The 22,141-nt window shown below is 37.2% G+C and overlaps 1 protein-coding gene across 4 annotated transcripts in view; it reads left to right on the top strand.

Moving 5' to 3' along the window:
• LOC111144760 (protocadherin related 15) overlaps positions 1–22,141 on the top strand; it is an 817,855-nt gene that overhangs the window by 608,631 nt on the left and 187,083 nt on the right. For all 4 annotated transcript variants that reach the window (XM_022499204.1, XM_022499203.1, XM_022499205.1 and 1 more), the window contains exons 21-22: positions 17,077–17,217; positions 19,012–19,124. In XM_022499204.1, coding sequence (XP_022354912.1) covers positions 17,077–17,217; positions 19,012–19,124 — 254 coding nt within the window. The remainder of the gene's footprint in view (positions 1–17,076; positions 17,218–19,011; positions 19,125–22,141) is intronic.

Below are 22,141 nucleotides of genomic sequence, written 5' to 3'. Positions count from 1 at the left end.
ATTTCCTGGTGAATAGCAGAGTTACCCACTTGACTTTGGGAGTATTTTGGTCTCTTAGAAGAAGCTACCTTCCAAAATTTTAAAGAAAGAAAAAAAAATACACATACACACACACACACAGAAAGAAAGAAAGAAAGAAAGAAAGAAAGAAAAACATATACACATACACACACACACACTCAAAGAAAGAAAGAAACACACACACACACATACAGACACACACACACACACAAATAAGGGTAAACATGATGAAGGGATGAAATATGACTGTAAAGATGAAAACTTAGAAAAATTTCTAAAAAAGGAGTTGATGAGATAAGTTGGTTGGGAAAAGAAAGAAAACGAAAGTGGAGAGAATTTGCTCAGACTGGAGACTAGAACAAACCCTGTGCTATATTTAGGGTATATTTTGATCTATGAGAAGAAATTGTCTCCCATATTTTTTTAGAAGAAAAAACCCTATGTGTATACAAAAGATAAAGTTAGATACAATGAAAGATAAAATGTGACTCTAATAATAAATGTTCAAAAAGATTTTTTAAAGAAAGATATTGTTAAGATAAAGTAGTTAAAAAAAAACATTAAAAGAGGAAAGAGTAAAAGTTAAAAAAATTAGAACAAGAAAAAAAAATTAGAACAAGAAAAAAAAATCAAAAAAATTTAACTTTGAAAGACTAAAGAATCATGGGGAGAAATCCATGAATTCTGTGCTTTGCTTTCCCCTCCTCTGGAATTCCGCTCTTCTCCTTGGTCAGTGAGCTTGGTCTTGGCTGGATTTCTTGCTGATCTTCTGGGGGAGGGGCCTGTTGTAGAGATTCTTAAGTGTCTTTGCCTGAGGCGGAAATTGCACTGCCTCTGCCAAGGGCCAGGCCAAGTAATCTGCTCGGGTTCTCTCTCCAGAGCATTTGTTCCCTGAACGCTTTCCATAGAGCTCTGGAGAACCAGAATGAAAATGGCAGCCTCCAGTCTCCGGCCCGGAAGAGCCGAGAGCTTGGGGTCCCACTCCTCAATGCGCCCTCAGAGACAAGCGCTCAATCACTCCCATCTTCCTGGTATCCGGCCGCACTCTGAGCTCACCTGGCCTGTGACTGAGCGTCTCTGTCTCTGGCACATAGCCCCATTTGGAGTCTCCAAACCCAGCCAATCCCTGCTGCTCTTCCAGGGGGGTCTCCCTGGATTTGCCACTTGTGGGGTCCCTGCTCAAAGTTCAGTGGTCTGACTGTGCCATGGATCACAGTTTAAGATAACCCCAAGTTGAGAGCTCACTCTTCTGCTCTGTCTCTGTAGCCAGCTTCCCTGCTCTAAAACCTGTAAGCTCTGCTACACTCAGACACCCCCAATTCTTCTGTGACCCTGGGAGACCTGATACCATGCTGTCCCTGTGAGAGCTCCACCCGCTTAGGCTCTGGGGTGATGTCCCTCAGTGGGGCAGGTTCTGAAAGTTCTGATTTTGTGCTCTGTTGCTCCACTGCTTGCTGAGAGCTGGCCCCTCCTCCCATGGTCTATCTTCCCTTGGCTTTGGATTCACTTCTCCATACATCCTACCTTTCAGAAAGTGGTTGATATTCTGTTTCTAGAATTGCTGCTCTTCTTCTCTTCAATCTCCTGTTGGATTTGTAGGTGTTTGGAATGGTTTGATAACTATCTAGATGAACTCCTGCTACCTGTTATAGCAGGTACTACAGCCTGCTACTCCTCTGCCATCTTGACTCCTCCCCCAACATAATTGAACATTATATGCCATGAACAGCAGCTGTCCATCGTCCCTGAGCAACCACAACATTATCATTATCTTCTATGAGGTTGACTACTTTAGATACCTCATACAAGTAGAATCATGCAGTATCTGTGCTTCTGTGATTAGTTTAGGTCACATAGCATAATATCCTCAAGGTTCATCCATGTTGTCACAAATGGAAGGATTTTATGATTGTTTAAGACTGGATAATATCCCATTGTATATAGATATCACATTTTTTTTTAATTCACTGACGGATCTTTAGGGTCTTTCCTCATCTTAGCCATTGTGAATGATGGGAGTACACAACACGTGTCACTTTCAGATCCTGATTTCCATTAAAAAAATAATCCTGGCTGTATACCTAGAAGTAGGATTGCTGGGCTATAGGTTAGCTCTATTTTTAATTTTTTGACGGCCAGACCTCCATATTGTTTTCTAGACTGGTCACACCAATTTGCATTCCTACCAATAGGAATTCCTACCATTTCAATTTTTCCACATCCCTGATATCATTTTTTTAAATTATGTTATGTTCATCACCATATATGGTATATCATTAGTTTCTGATGTTGTGTTCCATGATTCACTGCTTGTGTAGAACATTGAGTGCTCCACTTAATCTATGCCCTCCTTAATACCCACCACTAGGCTAACCCATCCGCCCACCTTCCTCCCTTCTAAAACCCTCAGTTTGTTTCCTGGAGTCCGTGGTCTTTCATGGTTCATCTCCGCCTCTGATTCCCCCTCTTCATTTTTCCATTCCTTCTCCTAATGTCCTCCATGCTATTCCTTATATTCCACAAGTAAGTGAAACCATATAATAATTGACGTCCTCTGCTTGAGTCATTTCACTCAGCATGATCTCCTCCAGTCCCATCCATGTTGATGTAAAAGTTGGATATTCATCCTTTCTGATGGCTGAGTAATATTGCATTGTATATATGGACCACATCTTCTTTATCCATTTATCTGTTGAAGGGCATCTCAGCTCCTTCCACAGGTTAGCTATTGTGGACATTGCTGCTATGAACATTGGGGTGCATGTGCCCCTTCTTTTCACTACATCTATATCTGTGGGGTAAATACCCGATAGTGCAATTGCTGAGTCATAGGGTAGTTCTATTTTTAATTTTTTGAGGAATTCCACACTGTTTTCCAAAGTGGCTATACCAGCTTGCATTTCCAGCAGAAGTGTAAGAGGGTTCCCCTTTCTCCACAACCTCTACAACATTCATTGTTTCTTGCCTTGTCACTTTTTGCCATTTTAACTGGTGTAAGGCTAACATTTGTTACCTTCTGGATTTTCTTGATAATAGCCAATCTGACTGGTATGAGATGATATCTCACTATGGTTTTTATTTGCATCTCCCTGGTGATCGGTGATGTTGAGCATCTTTTCAAGTGTCTGTTAGCCGACTGGATGTCTTCTTTGGAGAAATCTTTATTCAAGTTCTTTGCCCATTTTTTAACCAGGTTATCTGGTTTGTTTTTGTTGTTGTTGTCCTAGAGATCTGCCATACAACATTGAACCTATAGTTAACAACACTGCATTGTACACTTAAAAATATGTTTTAAAAGTAGATCTCATATTAAATGTTCTTACTGCAATAAAAAAAGAAAAACCATACTTACTTTGTCAGACCAGTATGAAGATTATATGATAGCATTTGTGCAGAGCAAGTAGTGTCTGCGATATAGTAAATATTCAGTAAGCATTCTCTGTCATTGTTTTTATATTTATGCTGGTCTTTTTCAGGCTTTGAATCTTTGATATTTGTCTTCTATACTTATTGTTTGTACTCTGTCACCTTCTCGCTTTTCTTTTCATCTGAATTCTGTGAGAGCCTGTGAAGGTCCAGTCTATTGAGCATGAGTTGGGGGATGAGTGAGATGTGGGTCAGTGGAGGAGCTGAGCCTCTGACCTGTCACTGTGACCCCTTTTTCCAAGCTTGATGTCTTCTCACGGTGTGTTTGCAATGGAAGAACCAGAGCTGAGTGTTCTGTACGTGGGTTTCTGGTTGACCAGACCAACACTACAGCTGCATGAGATAGCTCATGTGCTTCACCTTGGCCCTTCTACCCAGCATGATAATGTAGGACCCTCCACCACCTTCTCTCCCCAGCCCCAAGCTGTCCTTACTGCAGAGTCAAAGAATACCAAAGCATTCAGGGAAATCTCTGTGCCAGGAATATTATCAGCCATAGTGAGGACTAACACATCAGAAAAATTCCCACACAGCCATGATCATTATTAAGACTGAAATATCTTGAGAAATTCTAGCACAGCAGGATTTTATGAGCATAGAGCAACAAGAATGAAATGCAATGACCTAATGCTCAGTGAACATAGTAAGAAAGAGAAAATAGCACTATTATATAAAATTCTTTTAAAAAGCAAAAAGGCGTGTAATATGCAAGTTATGTTTTCCTCCCAAAATGCTGCACACTGAACAATACCAGAATACCACTAGTTCATGATAACAAAGACAGATATTCCCACGTGTAGATATTTGAGGCAGCTAGGGGTTGGCTGACCTTGTTTTCAGGCTGAAGGTTGTCCTCAAGTCTGGTTTACATACCTCTTCCTTCAGGGATCCATGCTTAAACTAGCCTGCTCTGTGCACAGGGAAGGACAGGACCGTGAGAGAACTTGCCTAAACACATGGTCGCATGTCCAGCCATGTGTCCCAGGTTTCACAATCCACTGACCAAAACAAGTCCCATAGACAAGCCCAGAATCAGTGAGGCCAGAAGTGGAGGAAGAAGGAGTGATCATTTACTGAACAATTGTGCAAGGTACCACAACAATCTAGTTAAAAGATATTTCTTAAATTCATTAAAATAGTTGCCTTAGAAAAAGAGGTAAGAGTGAGTTGTGAGGATAAAAGGATGTAAAAGAGAAACAAGTGTGTCTTGATCCACCTATGGCAATGTTTCATAAACTGTGGGTTATATTTAACTTAAATCTCTATCTTTGTGTTTGAAACAAAATAAAAATCTGCCAATATTTATTGAATGTTTGTGTGTCTGGTATTAATTAAGGGCACTGCATGGAATATTAAGAACTAACATTGTCATGTTTCCTAGACTGAGAATTTCAAACTTGTAGAGTTGGAAATCAAGTGAAATGACAGACCGTAAAAAGCTCTAAGAAGTGAATCTTTAGGGTGCTCTGAACTTAGACAAAAGGGAGACTGATTTGTCTGAGAAGTCAAGGAAGGTTCTGGAAAAAGTGACAGAAAGCTGAGGTCTGAAATAAAAAGAGGTATTTCCAATGCAAGGAGACATGGCAGAATTAGACCCTAAAGTCAGAGAAAGAAAAATAATTTTCAAAAACCAAAAGGTGGTAACTTTGCCAGGAGTCTGGAAAGGAAAATCTGAGTCAGAATCTATGGAGTCTGATAGGCTTGAAGAGAGTGACAAAATTTCCTTTCCTAAGAAAAAATGGGAGGGTTTTAAGGCAGAAGGGACAGGATCACTAATCACTAGCTTTTCTGTGGTTTCATTCCTATTTTTAAGTTCTTTGGGTTTATGAGTTCATTTATGTGAGGCAAGTTGAATGTGTGCCCACTGTTATTTTTAGAAATTTCTACAATGTATCTCAATGAAGAAATTTTACAAGGAATGCATTATTTGTTATTTGATGTCTTGAGGGGATTGAGTTATGTTTACCTTTGAAAAAGTATTTGCCCAAAGATTTAGAGTTAAATTACCCTGACGCAAATACTTCTTGGGATCTTGGATAGTTATGTTGATACCACATTGGTAGAAACTCAACTGTTTGCACAGTCTATGTTATATTAGGTCAGTGACATCAGCACAAGGCACTTGTCCCTGAGATGTTGACTCACTGTGTTGTCCACACCTGGCAGTTACTGTGGATATCAGACAGTGGGGAGGAGAGAGGAAGAAAGAAAAACACGTTTCTTCTCAGTGGTCACATGGAGAGTTTGACTTTCCTTAGCATTTGGTCAGATCCACTAAAAAAGCTATTATGATTACAAAAAGCAATATAAACCACTTTTCAGTAATCCCTAATGCTAAATCATACTTGGGAGGTTTGGTGAATTACAGGGTTACAAAGTAAATCAGATTAGTTGCTTTCGAGGACATTGGGAAAAAGAATTTTGGAAACCACATCAGGGAGAACAATCTTTGTATACTGGAAAACAAATTACTTAATGTTTGTGTGTAATGGTAATAATAGGTTTAGTATTCCCTGATATAATGTGATTGCCATTATTACAAAGAAAATTATGTGGGTCTGAATAAGTAATTTCTTGATAATTATGTATATAAGAAAAATTACTAAATCAAGATTCCCCTGATATTAAGAACTTAATTATTTTGGTCCATTATCGGCTCATTGAAATTCCCTCTGTTTGTAAGTTTGGAAGATCTTTCATACAGACCTGCGATTACCTTCTGTAGTAATTAATTACATTCTCACCATCATTAAGTCAAACCATATTGTGTTTAATGCTCACTATAGAAATGGAAGCCCAAAGTAAAAATGAACTTAGTAAAAAAGAAAATAATTCTAATCTTAAGGTTCTGTTTTCTTGATATAAATTTACATTTATTCTGCCACATTGATTATACCCACCCCATTGTTGCATATAAATGTGTTACTGTTTGATGTAAAAAATCGAATGTCAGCACTATGATGATGGGATTTTTTTTTTTTTTTTGGTCTGTCATTTTCCCCTCATCTAGAAAAAATGTCTGGTTCAGAACGTCACTGTATCACCACCTTGCTGTCTATATGCTGAATAAATGACCATTCCAGTAGTATTATCTCATACTAATATTTATTGAGCCTTACACAGTCAAATTTAGTAGGGAAAAGGACATCACAAAGTTGAAATACCTTTCACATTTTGGAAACCACACTCTATTTAAATAAGTCACATACTACCTCAAATCATATTTGAAAAGAAGCCTAATACATGAACAAACAAATCAATTAATTCATTTATTAATAGGTGATATTAAATCATGTCCTTCCTGTAGGCAATTAGGGTTGGCAAACATCCCGAGTCTTTGAAAGCCATTGACTAATGTCAGCAGGGTTGGCATGTGTGTTTAACCAGGATAAATGATATTGTACTGCAGTTACTTTACTTCTTGAAACCTCATCTCCATGTAAGAATAATAAGAACATTGCACTGGATTGGTACTTGGGTTTGATGAAGAATGAAAGCACTTAGTCAATGTCAGGCACGTAGATGGTAGTTGGTATTTCCTCATCATCATCCTTGCTTTCAGGGAGATGGCAAACTTCCCAGACTTTGCCTCTGGTTTGGTACAGTCCTTATCTACTCAGCATTTATTAACTTTAGGATATCAATGCCTGGACTCATCAAGTATTTCTAGTGTCATCTATGGCAGTGTATAATTTGAGAATAAAGTTTTCATGAAAACACCATGCTAATTGGGTCTCTACAATGCCCCCCAAATATATACATATGTATGCATTTTTTAGATTTTATTTATTTATTTCAGAGAGAGAGAGCAAGAGTGAGCATAAGCGTGAGTCAAGGTGGGGGGTGATGAACAAGAGAGAAGCAGACCCCCTGCTGAGCAGGGAACCCAATGTGGGGCTCAGTCCCAGGACCCTGAGATCATGACCTGAGCCAAAGGCAGATGCTTAATGACTGAGCTACCCAGGTGCCTCAAATATGCACATATTTTAATAAAGTTTTTTTTAAACCAATGATTAGCAAGGTATTTCATTTAAATAGACATCTTCAATTTTTGTCACTTCATAATGATGCATCTCTACTTTTCTTCCCTTGAGTGGAAGATAAAATATTCAAAATCTTGACACATAAATTAAATTTTAGCTTGTCGTTCTAATACTCAAATGATATACCAGATTGGACTCCACATGTGACACAGTCATGATGATCCCTATAAAAAAGACTGCATGTAGAAGGCTCATCTCATGTTCATAGGTATGTGCTTGCAGTGAGTAGAAAGTCTACTTGATTATAAACATTAAGACCTGTGATCTAATTCTAGCACCTTCAGTTAGTAGCACCCATACTTTTCCTTTACAGCTTTTATCAGAAGTGTTAGTGTTTATCTGTGCCCCTTCTTTCTCCCTGCCCCACACCGTTATGAGGCTCATAAGTAGAGAAGCACATCTCTCTTTCTCCTCATTGTCTATCATTCTGAGAGATAAATAGTAGCCATAGATGAGAATCTATGAACAGATATTAGTGGGCTTTAAATGGAAAACGTGCCAACAATTTAGCCACTTTCTAAGGTTAGTAAAAATTCTTAGTGATCCTCCAAACCATATACAAAATTACCTGTGTAATGATGATTCTCACAGTTACCAACAAATTACTCAGGAATCTCAATCCTGTTCAACAATAGGTTAACCCACAGTGTAACTTGGATTAGACACATTGTGTGATGCAGTGAGTATAAGAAAACATCATCCATATCTTAATAATGTAAGTCATATGAGGATTCCTTTGTAGGAAAAATCCAGAGGATTATGTCATTCTATTAAAGGATGGGCTTAACAACAGAAGGTATTAAATATAATTAAAGAAAGCTGAGAAGTAGGGAAGAGATAATGTTTTATATTCAACCAGTCCAGGAAAAAAAAAAAAAGAATTTTCATGAAGATAGTTTCACTTCTGAAGTACTAGACTGAGGGATCTTTCTGGAATGAATGTTTATTCTCCTCCTATCTTCTACTTTTGGGAACTTTCTTTCCATAGGTTCCATTATCATCTCTTTTCTGATGCATTTTCCCCAAACAAAAATCACTGATATAATCTCCACTTCCTTTTTGCTCTCAAAAAACGTGCACATGACCACAGCAAGCAGGGACTCAGATGACACATATTTTCAACCACAGTAGGGGTTCCATATACAGCCACATCCCCATGGAAGTGACATCCCTGGAGTCATCTGCTCTCATGGAGCTCACAGTCAAGGGTCAGAGATATGCTGCAAACCCATGAACAAGTAAATATGAAATATAAATTCAGATAGGGATACATAGTCTAAAAGAAAATACAATAGGATTAACTCAAGTGGTTTCTGAATGGGTAGAGGTAGAGGAGGGGTCATCTGAGAACTGGGTGTCGGAAGGAACTAGCCACACAGGAGTGAGACCAAGCATGAACAACAGACAAATGAGTGTTGGTGTTCTAGGAGGGCCATTCTTGCCAAATTACTTCAAATGATCATCAGGAAGGTAGGGATATGAGATGAACTCCATCTTCCCAATTCAGTTTTCATTCTGGTACCCTCAGGACTCAGCTGCGTCTAGTCGGTAGATGTGTCGAATGAATGAAGGAATGAAGGAATCCCTCATCTAATGACTTAATCCCTGCACCATAAAACATACAAGCAAGATGATAAATATTAGGGAATAGATAACTTATAACATTTTCAACTGCTGATATTGCATATAATTTTTACATTTAGATTTATATAATTTTTAATTTCCATAGTCTCCGTGAGGCAAGGTCAACGTTTCCTGCACCCCTCGAGTGGTTAAGCTTCCATTAATCCATGGTTCTTTCCTGAAAATTTGTTTAGGGAAAGATATCCTTCTAAAGGAGAATGTGTCACATATTTGAAAATTTAAGAAAAAAATATCTCAGACTCTTGTTGTGAATGGAAGTCACATGAAGAAGGATTGCTCTACTGGCTCCTAATTAGTCTTCCCAAAGCATGGTTATATGAAGTCATGCTTGCTCCAGTGGATAGATAAGGTCAGTGGGATTTATAGAAAGCACTGTCACAGTAAGTGAGGAGACGTCAGAAAACTGTCCTGCTCTGCTTCTCACATGTCCTCACTTTCCATAAAATTTTAAGAAGGAACCCACTTTTTTTACCCTTCAAAAGACTCCAAGAGGCATAATGATAGGATTCTCTATTTTTGCCAACCCTGCTGAGAAGAGAATCTTTGCAGAGAATTTTACCACTATCTTCTTGAATTCATGTTTATGTCTTGTTTTGTTTTCTTGCAATTTTTTTTTCTTTTGATAATGTCTGTTCATGGTGGCCAGGTAAATAGAGCAAAATTCCAAAATTGTTTAGTCTTCTTTTTTTATGTGAGATTACATACCTATTATGAGATCACCCACTAACTTTCAAAAACCACGTTGGACCACAATCTATCTCATAGTCCCTTTTTTGAAATTTTACCTTGACTGCAAAGTCAAAATACATTTTACCTCATCATATTAAGACACCTGTACTAAGGAAGAGACATGGTAGTTTAGTTAGTGGATTCCACTATGCAGCTGTCTAATTTGTCTTCCTTGATGGTGCCCTAAAACCATAGACAATTTGTTTTATTCTTTTGAGCCCACAATTGGAAACATTTCTAGACAACTATGGGAAGTATGGGCATGGAGACAGATAGAAAAGCAAGAAGAGAATCCCTCAGTTGCTATGAAAAGAATTAGAACTGTCTGTGCTGACAAAAACGAGACTCAGGGTAAAACCTCGGTCTTCACAGTTAGGAAGGCTTCTGTTCCCTTGAGGAGAAAGAGGACTATGCCCCCTCACTTTGGGGGACAAAGAGCTTGGCTTTCAGGGAGTGCTTCCCTGAGGAAAGAGCCTTTCTGATTGTCTAAGTGCTGAAATGCCACTCTGGGTCTAAACAACACTGATGAACTTCCTTTTGCCAAAATTTTATGTGAATGAAATGGTTTAGTGGTGCTGTTGTCTAAGAACAGAGAGCTAACTGATAACCTCACGAGGTTTCTTCTGTCCTAAATAAAGATGAATTTTTTGATCAGCGTGCAAGAGCAAGAAGCCATTTGCTTATCATTTATAAATTAAACTATAGCCTAGTTTTAATTTAGTATAAACTTGAAGAAAATAATTTTCATAAACTGCTTGTGGTGTTAGTGACTTCATTATACTTTGGAAATGCTATAGATAAGGCATTTATTGCCATAGTAATAAAATTTTAAAGATTGGCTTTTTTAAAAAGATTTTTTAATATATTTATTTGACAGAGAGAAAGAGAGGGAGAGGGGGGAAGCAGGCTCCCTGCTGAGCAGAGAGTCTGATGCATGGCTCGATCCTAGGACTCTGAGACCATGATCTGAGCCAAAGGCAGAGGCTTAACCCACAGAGCCACCCAGGTGCCCCTAAAGATTGGCTTTTTTGAAAAGACAGCTCTTCGTTCAGTACTGATGGTCCAAAAAAGCTCTCTTAATAAACATATAAATGCATATACAGACATACACAGTACAATATATATGCTATCTTATCCCAAATTAGAGTATGAAGTAATAAATATTTTCATCTCAATTTTAAGTATGTTTTTGTAGCTTGGTTTACTTTAAAAAATACATATGATCAATGTATTCAACTGGGAAAAATATCAACTTACTGGGAATATGGAAGAGTAAACAGAGATCCTTATATTTCTAGCACAATTTAAAGTAAAGAAAAACCAAAATATTTGGTAAGTTAATATTTGTCAAAATTACAAATTATTTGGGTTTTAAAAATTAATATAAATATTTAAATTGATATTTACTAAATGATAACTTGAATATTTACATGCCATGTTGTATTATAGTTAATAGAATACGTAATTCATCAACTCAGTGAACTATTTTATTTTATTTTTAAAATGTAATTGAGTAAATTTTGTTCATTAGAATACTTTGATCATACCTATTACATTTTTAGTGGAATCAAGTGTTCAATATTTAATAAATAATATTAAGTAATATTAGGTGATAAAGCTTATAATGGCTCCTTTTTTTTTAGTATGGTTGAATTTCTGAATTTTAAATTACATTGTTTTCCAGATTAATCATAGTAATTTTACCTTGCCTGACTCATGCCATAAATGACCTACAGACAATGTTAGGCATGTTAGTTGAAGCGGTCCCCAAAGCCAGTTAACTTTGCCTATCATATGGCTTAATTATTTAAGTATAAAGCAAGGCTCAAGTAAAAAGATTTTGGAAAGGAAGAAAAAAGGAGGAAGAGAGGTAGGGAGGAAAGATGAAAAAGGAAGATAAAAATAGAGGGAAGAGAGGGAGAGAGGGAAAGAAAGAGAAAACACTTTTGAAAACAGGCAAAGGAAAATCCAAATACTTTTAGGTATTTAGTTATTGCTGCATGTGATATCAAATAAAATGCAGTGCCTTCATGGTAAGGGCGATGGGGGACCAATGAGAATGCTCAGGGCTAACCATGCCACAGGAGGCTGCATCTTCTTTATGTGGTAGAGATCTGTGGAATAACAAATCATAGAATAAAAAAAATCATGACATACACCTGCAGTCTTATCTGTCATGACCCTCTAGGAAGGGCCTGGATGTTCTGGAAAGCAAAATATGTTAGGCATGTGGGAGGTAACACTTCAGAATACTGAAATTTGTTCTCTTTTTATCAGTTAAAGGTGTAATTCAAAACATACTATGAATACGTTGGCTTTGTGAAGAGGGCATGCTAAGTCTAATGAAGACACTTTAAGTTTCTGGATAACTACTTTGCGACTGGAGCAAGGATTTTAGTTGTACTACAGATGGAGTGGGTGCTGAATTGAACAGAAACTCTGAAATTTTGTCTTGAAACCATTTGTGCTGTGATGTTGCTCTTTCTTCCTTCACTCCTCTTCATGGGACTTGTGCTACAGAACTTTCTGGGCAGTACACAAACTAAGCAGGATTTACGAGAGCATGTATCCCAAGTAACTTTGTTCATTCTCATGTTGAAGGACTGTTGCCTGTAGGATATCATAGATAAATGTCATGTTGGGTTCAAGTGTAAGGACCTGTGTTGTAGTATGAGTGTGTTTCATTTGAGTAATAATGCTGACATGTACTAGCTGAGGAAATTCAGAAATGTGCTGCCTTTAAGAGCCTTGATCGTCTTTGCATAAGGTATGGTTACTAGTCATACCAACTCCTGGGTTTCTTGTAAGCATACACGTGAGAACACATGAAATGCACGTTATTAGATAATGTAGTAAAGCACACAAATGGAGCACTAACAACTCCTGCCATTATCATTATTTTTTTAAATGTATTTATTTTTTGACAGAGATAGGGATCACAAGTAAGCAGAGAGGCAGGCAGAGAGAGGGGGAAAGCAGGCTCCTTGCTGAGCAGGGAGCCAGATGTGGGGCTCGATCCCAGGACCCTGAGATCATGACCTGAGCTGAAGGCAGAGGCTTTACCCACTGAGCCACCCAGGTGCCCCCATTATCATTATTTTTTTTTTAATTTTAGATTTGAGTATGTTTTACACACAATGTCACACAAGTCCAGGTTCATGGCACAATGATTCACTTTATACCTTATGTTGGGCTTACCCCAAGTGTAGCTCCCATCTGTCACCATAAACACTATTACAATGATTCTATTCCTCTCATGCCTTTCATCCCCATGATTTACTCATCGCACAATTGGAAGCCTGTGTCTCCCCTTTGCCCATTTTGCCCTTCCTCAACATCCTTCCCTCTGGCAACCATCTGTTTGTCCTCTGTGTTTATAGGTCTGATTCTGCTTTTCATTTGTTTATTCATTTGTTTTGTTTTTGAGGATCCACATGTCAGTGTATCATATGGTTATTTGTTATTTCTTATTCTTACTTATTTCACTTAGCATAGCACCCTCGAGGTTCATCCATATTGTCACGAATGGCAAGATCTCATCCTTTTTTGTGGTTGAATAATATTCCAGTATATAATATAGAATTACATCTATCAGTGGGCATTTGAGTTACTTCCATATCTTGGGTATTGTAAATAATGCTGCTAAAAACATAAGGGTGCATATAGCTTTTTGAATTAGTATTTTCGTATTCTTCAGTAATTTTAATAGTGGAATAGTGGAATTTTTTTTTTTTTTAAAGATTTTATTTATTTATTTGACAGATAGAGATCACAAGTAGACAGAGAGGCGGGCAGAGAGAGAGAGGAGGAGGCAGGTTCCCTGCTGAGCAGAGAGCCCGATGTGGGGCTCGATCCCAGGACACTGGGACCATGACCTGAGCCGAAGGCAGAGGCTTTAACCCACTGAGCCACCCAGGCGCCCCAAATAGTGGAATAGTGGAATTTAATAGTGGAATCGTCAGGAAGCCCTGTTTTTAATTTTTTTGAAGAACCTCCATATTGTTTTCCACAGTGGCTGCACCAGTTTGGATTCCCACCAACAGATCATGAGGGTTCCTTTTTCTCCACATCTTCACCAGCACTTGCTATTTTTTTTTTTTTTATTTAAGCCATTCTGACAGGTGAGAGGTTAGATCTCATTGTAATTTTGATTTGCATTTCTGTGCTGATGAATGATTTAGAACATCTTTTCGTGTGTATCTGGCCATCTGTGTCTCTTTGGCAAGTGACTGTTCATGTCTCCTGCACATTTTTAATTAAGTTGTTTGGGGGGTTTTTTGGTGTTAAGTTGCTTAAGTTCTTGATATATTTTGGATACTGTCTAACCCTTAATTGATTATGTCTTCTGCAAACATCTTCTTCCATTCAGTAGGTTGTCTTTTAGTTTTGTTTATCCTTTCCTTTGTTTTTGCAGAAGGTTTTGTTTTGATGTAGTCCTGATAGTTTATTTTTGCTTTTGTTTAACTTGCCTCAGGAGACATATCCAGAAAAAAATGTTGCTACAGTCAATGTCAGAGAAATTATTGTCTGTGCTCTTTTCTAGGATTTTTATGATTTCAGGTCTCACATTTAAATCTTTAATCGATTTTTATTTTATTTTCATATATGGTATAAGAATGTAGTCCAGTTTTCCCAATACCATTTGTTGAATAGACTTTTTTCCATTGAATATTCTTTTTCTTAAAGATTTATTTACTTTAGAGAAAGAGAGAGAGCACACAAGCAGAGAGAGGGACAGAAATCATCAAGCTGATTCCCCTCTGAGCACAGAGCCCAAATCAGGGCTCAGTCCCAGGACCCTGAGATCATGATCTGAGCCAAAACCAAGAGTCAGATGCTTAACCAACTGAGCCAGCCATGTTCCCCACCCATTGCATATTCTTGCCTCCTTGGTCAAAAATTAATTGACCATATAACAATGGTTTATTTCTGGGCTCTTTATTCTGTTCCATTGATCTATGTTTTTGTGACAGTACTATACTGTTTTGATTTTGATAGCTTTGTATGGTATATTTTGAAATCTGGGATTGGAATGCCTCCAGTTTTGTTCTTCTTTTTTAAGAGTGCTTTAGCTATTTGAGGTCTTTTCTGCTTCCTTACTCATTTTGTGATTGTTTGTTCTCGTTTGGTGAAAAATATTTTTGGTGTTTTGAGAGAGAGTGTATGAAATTTGTAGTTTGTTGGTAGTATGGAAATTTTAATAATATTTATTCTCCCAATCCATGAGCATAGAATACCTTTCCATTTGTGTCACCTTCAGTTGCTTTCATCAGTGTTATAGTTTCCAGAGTATTCCTAGGTATTTTATTGTTTTTGGTGCAGTTGAGAATGGGACTGTTCTCTTTGTTTCTCTTTCTGCTATTTCATTATTAATATATAGAAATACAAAGGATTTCTGTATATTAATTTTGTATTCTGAGACCTTATTGAATTCATTTATCAGTTCTAGTAGTATTTTGCTGCAGTTTTTAGGGTTCTATATATAATATCAAGTCATTTGAAAATAGTGGAAGTTTTACTTGTTCCTTACCAATTTGGTTACTTTTATTTATTTTTTCTTGTCTACTTGCTGTGGTTGGGACTTCTAGTTCCATGTTGAATAGAAGTGGTGAGAGTGGACATTCTTGTTCTTATTCCTGATTTTAGGGGGAAAGCTCTCAGTTTGTGGTTTATATTTTTATATCTCAGGGATGGTTTATATTTTTAAAGATAACTTCAATAGAAGCAGAAAGTCAATTAAGAGTCCACTGCAGGAAACAAGTGCATAGAGATGAGAATAATCTACATCAGGCATGCATTCATTGAGCTATTAGCAGGACTTCAGGATGGTTTGGTTGTAGAGTCCAAGAGAAAGAGAAGGGTCAATGGCCACCTCTAGGCTTTCAGATGGACCAACTTGGTAAAAGGTAGGGCCATTGATCTAGTGTGGAAAAGGTGCACTTTTGGGAGAGGAAATCAGGATGCTGGTTTGGGATATGCTGAGTTAAAAACAGAACATCTAAGCTGACCATTATATACATATATTACTTTGGAGTTTAAAGGAGGAGTGTAGCTGGAATGTAAATGGGAATTATAAACACATAGAAGTTGTTTAGAGGCACAAGACTGGAAGAAATTGCAGAAGCTGAAAATAGAGGTAGAGAAGGTAGATATTCCTGTGACTGAGTCTTGGGAGTGCTTTCCTCCATGGTGTCGGTTCAGGTTTGTGATCAAATCTACCACATACCAGCTCTGTGCCCAAACTCTTTACTTGACCTGAGGGGTGACTTATGCACAGAGAAGATTATGTAATTCCAGTGTCACTTTATGTAATTCAAAATAAGACCAAAGTAAACCCTAATGTAAGTAAGTCAGTTTTGACTATTTTTTGTAGTCTTTAAAAATGTATCAAATATTAATTTCTTTTTTTAAATGATTTTTTTTAAATTTAACTTTATTTTTTCAGTGTTCCAAGAGATTTAATATCCCAATTTATCTTGTTCTATATCTGGGACAATTCCACATCCTTTAACTCCCTATAAGCCTCAAGTTCATTAACTAAAAATAAAAAATGGACGGTTGAATCTACATGTATCATCTTTAGTATAGTTCTTGGACATAATAAGCATTCAACAAATGTTAGCTATCATTATTTTACTATTATTACTATCATCATCATCATTAGTAATGTTTTCCTAAAGGATTGTTGTGAGGACTAATTTATTTATGAAAAAAACCCACAAAACTAGCATGTTTAACAGCACAGAGCAGCTGGTAAATGGTTTTGTCTCCTCCACTTCCATACCCATCCCTCCACTTTACAACAGACCTCCATGCTCCATCATTCTCTTAGTGTCAGAGTTCAAATAAGCACGATAAAAGAACACCATTTTTAATTGTCTCAGAAGGTAAAAGAGTAAGCAGACATGGGGTTTAGGTCAGGTGAGATTCCTATAATTAAAGGACAGTGGAAGAGAAGACACCCAAAGCAACATTAATTTATTCTGTCACAGAAATAATTTTCAATAACAGGTAGTGAAGATACTTCATTGATTCAGGGGCAGTCATCCAAAATAAACAGAGATTCTGCTGTATTCCAGACCTCGAAGTGTGAGTGCTAAATACAATTTTTCACTTCTAGAAGGCCATGCATTTTATACATCGGTTTGCCGCCATCAATACCCTTTGTTTTCATTTTGCAAAAGTGAATTAATAATATATGATCTCATTTTAGGGATTGCCCGCAAGTCGTGTGAGGTACAGAGTAGATGATGCCCAGTTTCCTTATCCTGCCAGTATTTTTGACGTAGAAGAAGATTCTGGAAGAGTAATAACTCGAGTCAATCTTAACGAAGAGCCTACAACAATTTTTAAGGTCAGTGCAGTGTTTTCCTTACCATTATCTGTTTGATATTTAACTTCTGAGAGTACAGTTTAACAGATGACCATACATGTTTCCATTTTTCTCCTTTCAATTTTTTTTAAAATTACAAAATAATATATATTTTACCAGGAATATACTTAGAAAATATAGTTAAGCAGAAAGAAAAAAAAAAAAAAAAACCACCACACACAGAATTGATATTTCACATTTTGTGGATAACTAGAATTGAGCAGTTTAATATCTATCCTTATGATGACATTCCATATGAATTCAAGTATACACGTGTGTGTTTGACACTAATATGATCCTATTATTCATACTGCTTTTTTTAACTGAGTAATATATTGCCCATGACAGTAAATACTGTTAATGGTATTATTTTAATGGTTGAATGATGTTCTATTTTATGAATGTGCTATTATTTTTTTGTCTTACACTTTGTTGTTGGATTTGATGTTTCTAGTTTTTTATTGTAATAATATTTGCTGTTGTGAAACTCCTTGCACAAATATTATTTGCCACCTCCTTGATTTTCTTTTTCCTTAAGATAAGTACTGAGAGGCAAGATTATTGGGTCAAGTTTATGTACTCATGATAAGTTCTACTTCAGGAAAATTTGAAACATTACTACCCTTCATTATTATCATAAATAATTGTTTTATTAAATGTTTGAGTGTTTCCATTTTTGTAATTCCTTGGAATAATTTTTTCATTGTGTATAAAACCTTTGACCCTCCATTGTGGAAATGCCTTCATTGGTTAACCTCGCGTGTGTCAATGAGTACTACACCTCACATAATCCTAGCACTGTTGGGAGCAATTGTTCTCTTGGTTCAGTGTTAACCCAAGGGTAAAACATGGGCCCAAGGATGATCCTTAATTATGGTTTCGTCTAGGTTGAACTGGTTTAAATTAGTAGCCTGCAGGTTCCAAAATGACAGATATTCCAGAGAAACACATAATATTGAAAATATTTAACATTTCTTAAATAGAAGCATTCTTGATATAATATACATTATCCAAAAAAGAGCAATAATAAACAATGCTGTAGTAATAAATATTATTACTTGAGACATCTTGAGATGAAAGCTTTTCTGCAGTTTTCATCATTTGAACAGTTTCTACTATATGGTATGAACTTGGTTTTACATGTTTTTAAGAGAGTGTATCTCCAACTCTGTTAAACTGTAAAGATTTCCAGTTTTATCCTCCAGAGTGAAGTATTTCTGCCCTGTAATCTTGCAGACAATTAATTCATGGGAAAAATCAATTTCTTTTTTGTAAGGAAACTAATTAGCTTTTTGCTATGAATGTGACTGAATTTAACACTTTTTAAATAAGTGTCGGTGCTCATAATGGCCCATGTTTTTGCTGTGGGCACCAGTGGGACTGTGGGAGAGAAATCAGTTTAATCATTGGAGAGATGTAGTATCACATACCTGTTTTACTGGAGTGTTTTATCATAGCGTTAGTAATTCCACTTCAAGTTTTCTTGTCTAGGAAATTAAAAAAAGAAAGAAAAAGAAAGAAAGAAAGAAAGAAAGAAAGAAAGAAAGAAAGAAAGAAAGAAAGAAAGAAAGAAAACACCCAACTGGTGGGATTGTTGTGAAGAGCAAGTGAGAAGATAGGTAACATACCCCAGCAGTCCAGTACCTGCTCTATGGAAGAGAGTGAGAAAGTGATCATTGCTCCTCCTCCTGGAGCCAGGCAGTCCAGTGATTAAAAATGATGTTTTATTTGCTTCTTGCTAATCCTCTTTAACATGAATCTTTTTTACTTTTTAAGTTGGTAGTTGTTGCTTTTGATGAGGGTGAACCTGTGATGTCCAGCAGCGCCACAGTGAAAATTCTCGTCTTACATCCTGGAGAAATTCCACGCTTCACGCAAGAGGAATATAGGTACTGATTTCTATCTGTTTTTGTAAAATGTGTAAAGGTTTTTGTGTTGCTCTGTTTTGGCCTTTCAAAACTGAGGTGATTTGAATTGATCAATGACATGACCTTCTAGTTCTCATTTAAGTTTTTCTTAAATTAGCTAAATATTACATTTGTTTTTAATGGTAATATAGTAAAAATGATAATTTAGTCTAAAAATATCAGTTTAGTAATGCTTTCATGAATAATGGAGCCTTTAAAAATAATTAATGTGTTGGGGCACCTGGATGGCTCAGTTAAGCATCCAATTCTTTTTTTTTTTTTTAAAGATTTTATTTATTTATTTGGCAGACAAAGATCAGAAGTAGGCATCGAGGCAGGCAGAGAGAGAGGAGGAAGCAGGCTCCCCGCTGAGCAGAGAGCCCAATGTAGGGCTCGATCCCAGCACCCTGGGACTGTGACCTGAGCCAAAGGCAGAGGCTTTAACCCACTGAGCCACCCAGGCACCCAAGTATCCAATTCTTGATCTAGGCTAAGGTCATGATCTCAGCATGGTGAGATCGAACCCTTCGTCAGGCTCTGTGCTCAGCATGGAGTCTGCTTGTCCCCTCTCCATCTCCCTGCTGGCTTCCTCTCTCTGTCTTTCTCTCAAATAAATAAATAAATAAATAAAATTTTGAAAAAAAATGCAGTCTTTGAAAAATACATTATATTTTGGGGTTTAAACTGCAACTAATTATTAATCTCAATAGCGAGAAGTAGTAAACATTTCATTTCTTGTTATTGCCAGATAGATACATAATTTGACACAAATCTACAATGATTTTTTCTCATATAATCAGCGAAAGAGAAAGAGAGAATGTATGTGTTTATGGGTATGATATATATTATGTATTATAGATATAGAGCTAGTGTATATACTGTCTTAAGTCAGGCTGCCATAACAAAATCCCACAGACCAGGTGACTCCAATGGAAATTTGTTTTCTCACAGTTCCAGAGGCTGAAAGCCTGAGGTCAGGGCACCAGCACAGTTGGGTTGTGGTGAGAGCCTTCTTCCTGGCTTGTGGACAGCTGTGTCCCTGTTGAGTCCTCATGAAACAAAGCAAGCTCCCTGGTATCTCTTCATATAAGGGTGCCCATCCGAAGATTAGCCCCCGCCATGACCTTATCCAAACCTAATTACCTCTCAAAGGCCTCATATTTGAATACTATGCCATTGAGGGTTAAAGGCTTCAACATATTGATTTTAGGGGGACACAGTTCAGTCCAAGCACGTGTATAGATACATAGATAGATAGATAGACAGATAGATATTCTTAGGAAGTGTAGAATTGATTTAAAAAATAATAAAATTAAATGTACTGTATTTTATGATTGCTTCATGATTGCATATGAGTGAAAAATTTTATAATGCTTTCCTGAAAAATATAGAACTTTCTTTCATGATATTGTTTTAAGTGAAAACATGAATGTACATGTATTCGAATGTTCAAACCCATAAGAGATAGTTTCCCACACATATTTGAAGGAGACTCGCCACATACTACAGATTTACCATTTCCTTATTCTGGACATAGCATTAAACGGCATCCTGTCCTGGAGCTCCAGGGATTCACAGCCACACATGCAAACTAAACATTGTATGAACAACACAATATAGTGTGAAGACACAATGATAGATCAGTTCTGAACAAGTGTGTTGGGAAAATACCTTACTAGATTTAAACACACAGTTTTAAGTTGTGTCTTGAGAAAAAAATACAGCTTAACCACTCCACAAAAATATGAAAGGATGTTCCATGCTGAAGAATTAGCGTACATACACATATGAATAAACAATATGGGAGGATGTATTGATTTCCAAGATATTTTGGTAGTTTAGTCTATGTAGAGACAAAGTAGACATTATGTAATGTTATTTGAGGCTCAAGAAAAATGAAGATTTCACATAATACTTGATCATATTCTAAAATGTGGATTTTTATTGTTTTGATAACTGTGGTGTTTGTTTTTTTTAAAGATTTTATTTATTTATTTATTTGACAGACAGAGATCACAAGTAGGCAGAGAGGCAGGCAGAGAGAGTGGAGGAAGCAGGCTGCCCGCTGAGCAGAGAGCCCCATGTGGGGCTTGATCCCAGGACCCTGAGATCATGACCTGAGCCGAAGGCAGAGGCTTTAACCCACTGAGCCACCCAGGTGCGCCAATTGTGGTGTTTTTGTTTTTGTTTTGCTTTGATAATTTCTAAGAACTTACTAAAAATTGTAAGTTTCAAAGCAAGGACAAAGCTATGGAGAGAGGAGGCAGGTGATGTGTCTGGGAACATTTACTACACTGAACCAAGCAATGTTTTCCTTTTATAAAATGCTGCCTTGGGCACTTGGGTAGCTCAGTTGGTTAAGCATCCCACTCTTGGTTTCAGGTTAGTTCTTGATCTAAGGGTGGTGATTTCAGGGTTGTGGGATTGAGCCCTGCATTGGGCTCCATGCTCTGTGGGGAGTCTGCTTGAGATTCTCTCCCTCTGCCCCTCCCCCTGCTCATGCACTCTCTCTGTCTCTCTAAAATAAATAAAACCTTTAAAGAAAAACTTCCTTTGCAATAGTCAAGCAATAAATGGATGTAATTTTACCAAAAAATTCTACGTAACACATATGTAAACCACTGAGATGTAAACTCTATTTAAAACAGTGAGAATTCCTGGTCAGTCTGTTTGAAAGGCCCTTTTCTTCCTTCTGTCCATTGTTACCAATACCTTCCTCTTTGGCCGACATGGAAACCTGTGAACCCCAGTTCTTTGCTATGGGACATGCAGTTTTCTGCTTCTAGAGACCTTCCCTGGATGTGTTCATGGTCCCTGGATGTGTTCATGGCTTCTCAGGAACCAGAATGAACATAAACTCCCTGTGTTTCTCACCGTCTTACCTGGATTTGATGCTCACAAAAAATGTACTTACTATTTGGGGTGGGTCCAGGAATCCCTCAGATCTTCAGCTGAACAGAATTCTGCTCATCCCGTACAGTCCTTCGTCGGAAGCCCCA

This window comes from Enhydra lutris, unplaced genomic scaffold (genome assembly GCF_002288905.1).
Source record: "Enhydra lutris kenyoni isolate GAN:26980312 unplaced genomic scaffold, ASM228890v2 scaffoldscaffold12, whole genome shotgun sequence".
Classification (NCBI taxonomy): Eukaryota; Metazoa; Chordata; class Mammalia; order Carnivora; family Mustelidae; genus Enhydra; species Enhydra lutris.
The sequence above is the reverse complement of the archived record's forward strand: the minus strand, read 5'-3'. Positions and strand labels throughout refer to the sequence as shown.